The sequence below is a fragment of the Melospiza melodia genome, chromosome 9 (genome assembly GCF_035770615.1).
Source record: "Melospiza melodia melodia isolate bMelMel2 chromosome 9, bMelMel2.pri, whole genome shotgun sequence".
In the NCBI taxonomy this organism is placed as follows: domain Eukaryota; kingdom Metazoa; phylum Chordata; class Aves; order Passeriformes; family Passerellidae; genus Melospiza; species Melospiza melodia.
Genome location: NC_086202.1, coordinates 35,098,331 through 35,103,824, shown reverse-complemented (window position 1 = coordinate 35,103,824; position 5,494 = coordinate 35,098,331). Strand labels below are relative to the sequence as shown.

General features: G+C 44.0%; 1 protein-coding gene across 1 annotated transcript; it reads left to right on the top strand.

The window, feature by feature from the left end:
- Positions 1-561: 561 nt before the first annotated feature.
- Positions 562-1,519, top strand: ATOH7 (atonal bHLH transcription factor 7). Its single transcript, XM_063162874.1, has 2 exons — positions 562-698; positions 969-1,519. Exons 1-2 carry the CDS (start codon positions 593-595, stop codon positions 1,352-1,354), a joined length of 492 nt encoding a protein of 163 aa, XP_063018944.1. The 5' UTR covers positions 562-592; the 3' UTR covers positions 1,355-1,519.
- Positions 1,520-5,494: the final 3,975 nt, after the last annotated feature.

The window sequence follows — 5,494 nt, the reverse complement described above, 5'->3', positions numbered from 1 at the left end:
CTTCCTAACATACATTTTGAGAATGGAGATTTCATTGTTTCCTCTCTCTCTTTGAGATTAAAGAAATTAAAAGAGTGAAAGCATAAGACGTAAAAATGCTTCATTCTTTCTTTCAACGATAAGAAACAATTTTCAGACATTTCCAGAAGAACCAGAAGAACTTTTATTTTATTATATTTACTTTTTTAGAAGGCAAGAAAAATACTCCACAATTGATATCGGGAAACAGATTCAAGTGGTACAAGGGTTACTCCATTAATGGTTTCCTTAGCACTCTTTAGAAGGAGAATTTTTGCTCTCTTTGTGATCTTTGTGTGTGTGTGCAAGTGAAGCTGCACCAGCTATGAAGACCTGTAAAGCCAGTCCCCTAGAGAATGGGACAGGCTGTGTGCTCAGGGGCAGCTCGGAGAGGATGGAGAGTGAGGCAGGCTGTGTGCTCAAGGGCTGCTCGGAGAGGATGGACAATGGGATGGGCTGTGTGGTGAGGGGTAGCTCAGAGAGGATGGAGAGTGGGACAGGCTGTGTGCTCAGGGGCAGCTCGGAGAGGATGGAGAGTGGGACAGGCTGTGTGCTCAGGGGCAGCTCAGAGAGGATGGAGAGTGGGACAGGCTGTGTGCTCAGGGGCAGCTCAGAGAGGATGGAGAGTGGGACAGGCTGTGTGCTCAGGGGCAGCTCGGAGAGGATGGAGAGTGGGACAGGCTGTGTGCTCAGGGGCAGCTCGGAGAGGATGGAGAATGGGATGGGCTGTGTGCTCAGGGGCAGCTCAGAGAGGATGGAGAGTGGGACAGGCTGTGTGGTGAGGGGTAGCTCGGAGAGGATGGAGAGTGGGACAGGCTGTGTGCTCAGGGGCAGCTCAGAGAGGATGGACAATGGGATGGGCTGTGTGGTGAGGGGCAGCTCGGAGAGGATGGAGAGTGGGACAGGCTGTGTGGTGAGGGGCAGCTCGCAGAGGATGGACAGTGGCACAGGCTGTGTGCTCAGGGGCAGCTCGGAGAGGATGGAGAACGCTGCCAAGAGGAGGCTGGCTGCCAACGCCCGCGAGCGGCGCCGCATGCAGGGGCTCAACACGGCCTTCGACCGCCTGAGGAAGGTGGTGCCGCAGTGGGGCCAGGACAAGAAGCTGTCCAAGTACGAGACCCTGCAGATGGCCCTGAGCTACATCATGGCTCTGACCAGGATCCTGGCCGAGGCCGAGCGCTTCAGCAGCGAGCGGGAGTGGCTCAGCCTGCACTGTGAGCGCTTCCACGGGGACGGCTGCCGCCAGTACCCGGCTCAGAGAGCCGCGGCCGACAGCGACCCGTACGCGCACAGGCTGTTCAGCTACCACCCCGAGCACTTCCAGATTGCCAACTAGAGCTTCTGACAGCGTGCAGCAGGCCAGACGTGTTATTGAATAGTTAGCAAGAGTTAATCTGCTTGACTAAGGTAATATTGGCATTGTAATAGCTCATTCTTAATTTGCTCTCAGAGCATAAACTCGAAAGATCATAAAGTCATAAATTCAATGACTGAATTTATTTAATGCTGGTGGAAATTATACTTTTAATTTGAAGTGTTTCTGGCAATTCTTTCCTAGTTTATCTAGTGTATTTAATGCTTTAATTGAAGAAGGTTTTGGTGTCTTTTTTTACTGTGATGAATCATGACAGTATTTCTACAGATCATGGGACAAGTTGACCCGTGGCGTAACTGAATGGAATAGCACCAGAAATGGACCTCATTCCATGTTTTTCTTTTAACGTCAGCTTTAAAGTTGTTCTTCAGTGTCTTTGCATAAATGGTTCACACATGGAAAAAGTTTTATAATGTATTGGAGTTCTAGTCCTCAGAGAACTAACTTTCTTAAACTTTGTAAGTTTGACGTATGGGTTCCAAAGTTGTGTAGGTTTGCTTTAATCCAATTTATGGTGTCTCTTGTATGCTCGAAAAAGAGCTGGTTTCAAGTCATGGATGGAATGTTTTATTTTCAATGGTTGTAAAAACATGTGTGATTGTATACTATAAATGAGAATGCTTGTGTGAAAATAATCTAAGCTTCTAGATTTTTGTAGGCTTTAAATGATGGGATTTTATTTTTTAACCTTATGTTATCTGGAAAAAACAACAGATTTTGTAAATCTTAAATAAAGTGTTTTATATACTATGTCCTCACTAAATATCTGAAATTCCTACCCTAGGTATTACTTGCTAGTGGATTTTCTACCCCAAATGTTTCACTACTTCTGTCACAATCCTGGCAGTTTAATGTTCTGAAGAAACAACCAGCAAATGATATTTTCTTCCCAGTTACAGTAAGGAGTGTATTTTATGTAGGAATTTGGGGAAGAATTTATGGAGCGTTTTTGTAGAGCAGTTGAGTTCATTTCAGCCCTGGTGATGTGCTGAATGGCCTTTTGTTTACTTGCTGCTTTCACTTGTGGGGGATAGAGGGGTCTGGGCAGAAAAGGCAGAAGAGGAAGGAGGTTGTGAAGATGAAGAAACGAGGGGAGAGAGGATGGCTGGGGAAGCAGCCGTGTTTGCAGCAGGGTGCAGGGGCTCAGCTGGCAGTGCTGAGTGGTGGCTGCAGAGTGTGGAGCTGAAGGAAGGTGCTGCTGCTTCTGCTGAGGGGAGAGTGCAGAGAAAAGCCCTCCCTGGGGTTACCCTGGAGAGGGAAGGGGAGAAAGAGCTGCTGCCATGTCACAGCATCTTTCATGGAAAATCCTTTCCTTAGGGTTTTTTCCCCTGAGGAGCTGAGAGGCCTCAGGAACAAAATGTAAACAATGGTTATCTGCTGCTGTGGAATGCAACAGGTGCATCTGGGATTGGTCTCATGTGGTTGTTTCTAATTAATGGCCAATCACAGTCAGCTGGCCCGAACTCTCTGTCCAACATACAAGCCTTTGTTATCATTCCATTCCTTTTCTATTCTTAGCCAGCCTTCTGATGAAACCCTTTCTTCTATTCTTTTAGTATAGTTTTAATATAATATATATCATAAAATAATGAATCAGCCTTCTGAACCATGGAGTCAGATCCTCATCTCTTCCCCCATCCTGGGACCCCTGTGAACACTGTCACACTGCCCTCAACAGCTGCTGGTGGATTTCCAGCAGGGAAGGCTGGCGGGTTCCCTGCTGGCTGCTGCCACGTCTTATCATTTAGGATTCTTTCCAATGACAAAAGAATAGCTTTGATAGGAGTTATTTTCGACAATTAAGCAGCTTTCAGAGAAGAACAAAGGCATGGATAGGAAGTGAGCCGTGTTTGGGGGAGAGGAGCAGAACAGAGTCCTGCCCTCCCTGTGCCTGTCCCTGCTCCTGCCTCTCCTGCCCTGCCATGGAATGGCTTTCAGGCTGCCTGAAACACACTGTGCATTCTGAGCAACTCTCTCCTTTGAACACTGGCATTCAGGAACGGGTTTGTAATGTGTATTTAGGCTCTTTAAAGGTAATGAATAGTGTTAACTATTAAAATGTGGGCCTTGCTTCGTGTGAATTGCATTAGATCTTTATCAGCAAGCTGAAAGTGGGTTCAACCTCAGAGATATGAAGTCATGTTACTCAGACAGTAGAATTAATTGCTTTCCATCACATAGGTTACCACTGTGTGAATATTACTTACCATTAAGTGGCAAGTTTATGTATGTAATAACAATGAATACAATTCTTAATTATATTATTTGTTATCTTACCCTAAAGTACCAGCTGTAAACTTCAGGCAGAAAGTCTCACCTGCCCTGCCAACAGCAGTGGGTTTTCCATACTGGAACAGGAATTGGATGCAAATAAGCCATGTGGTTATATGACATAGAAAGCTTGGAGTAGTGAGAGATTGCCTAAAGCTGAGGTGGGAAGGGGAATACAGTGCAAAAGGATAAATGGCAGAATATGGTGCAAGAACACGACTGATGCTTCTGTGCCACTGACATATGATTTGTTTTTGTGGGACATGACATTGCAGTCATTCAGGTAAAAGTACTCAACAGCCATTTCTCTTCCAATTTTGTTTCTTCTATGCAGCATTGTACTTTATGCTGCATATGATGATATAGTTTAAAAAATGGATTAGTATCCAGGGAAGGTATTATTAAATGGTAATAAACTCTCATAAAGAGGAACAAATCAACACAAACCCATGAAATATCTGTGCTCATGTTACCAGAAGTCATTAAGAATTGAAACTGAAGTCCTGCAAAGCACTTCAGTGCAGTATGTAGGTAGTGAGCACTTATAAGTCAGGTCATGGTATCAATCTCTGCTTCTGACCAGTATGGTTAAAGTTGTAATCCTCTGTAATCCCCATTCTCTTAGATTTTGTTGTGCTAATGGGACATGAATGTTTATTTTTATTTGTAATTAGTAATATTGCTGCTGGGAAATTAGTGATTTTATCCAATGCTGTGCTGGTTTTATTCCTTGGGAGGGTGCAATGTTGAAGTTGAGATTTTCAGTTCAGTGTAGTAGTGAAGGCAGCAGAGTAAATTCTGTGTCGTGCACAGACAGCTGTCTGTCTATTGATTATCTGCCAAATCCTTTTGGGGAATGAGTTGAGGTGATGGGAAAGTTTGATCATTAAAAATTCTGTCTGAGTGCAGTTTGAAAAGCAGATAATATCCATGCTGGTTGGGACTTCTCAAACACAACACCAATTCAGTAACTCATTGATTTCTTTTAATAGCTTTTTTTACAAATACTTCAGTGACATTTGTAAAGTGTAAACTTGACAGTTTGACTTGGGTTTGATTATTACTCCCAAATATTTGTTCTCCACTGACTTTTTTGATGCTGGTCAGGCAATGGGCTCTGAGCCACCTCCTGAACTGGACTTTGCTGGGGTGGGCATTTCATGCCCCCTCCCCTTAAATAATTATGGCTTCTGTTAGGCCTTCAAAGAAGATCAGATGCTCAGAGCCTGGTGTGTTCTTAGAGGCTGAGTTTTGTCAGCTCATCAGTCTTTGTCCCACTGAACAGTGCAGTGCAGACCTGAAGTACTTCTGTTTGTAGTGTCAGTACTACATCAGGTGCAGTTATCACTGTAATTGTGGAACCACGTTGTTGGGGGAGCTTTGGGGTGACAAATGCTTGCTTCATTTAGTGTGTCTTGCATATTGTACAGATATGTGTGTCACTGTTGAAACTCAGTGTGAAATTCTAATGAACTATTTGGGGGAAATCACCCTCTATTTTTCTGAAAGGACTTTCTGCAGGGTTTTCCATTTGAAGCTGCAGGTGCTTCCATGATTCTTCAATCATATCACCCTTTTTTTGACCTGCCAAGAAGTTTGAGCTTGGAACTAGAGTGGCATTTTTAACTGGCTAAAAGCAGAATTAGAGTAGCACATTCCCAAAATGTGTCTTAGTAATAAAACCTCAGTGCTTTCTTCCTCATCATCACCATGCCTTTCAACCTCCATTCATCCCAAAATTTTAGGCTTTTGTCTTCCATCTCACCATTTATGAGGTATTTAGTGCACAATCCATCTTGTACTATACATAGACAGATTTCTGTGTGAAAT

What these genes read in the sequence shown, in the direction of transcription:
- ATOH7 (XM_063162874.1), top strand. Translation starts at nt 593, where the DNA reads ATGGAGAGTGGGACAGGCTGTGTGCTCAGGGGCAGCTCAGAGAGGATG. An exon ending in GAGGATGGAGAGTGGGACAG is followed by an intron (nt 699 to 968) that starts GCTGTGTGCTCA and finishes ACAGTGGCACAG; the next exon opens with GCTGTGTGCTCAGGGGCAGC.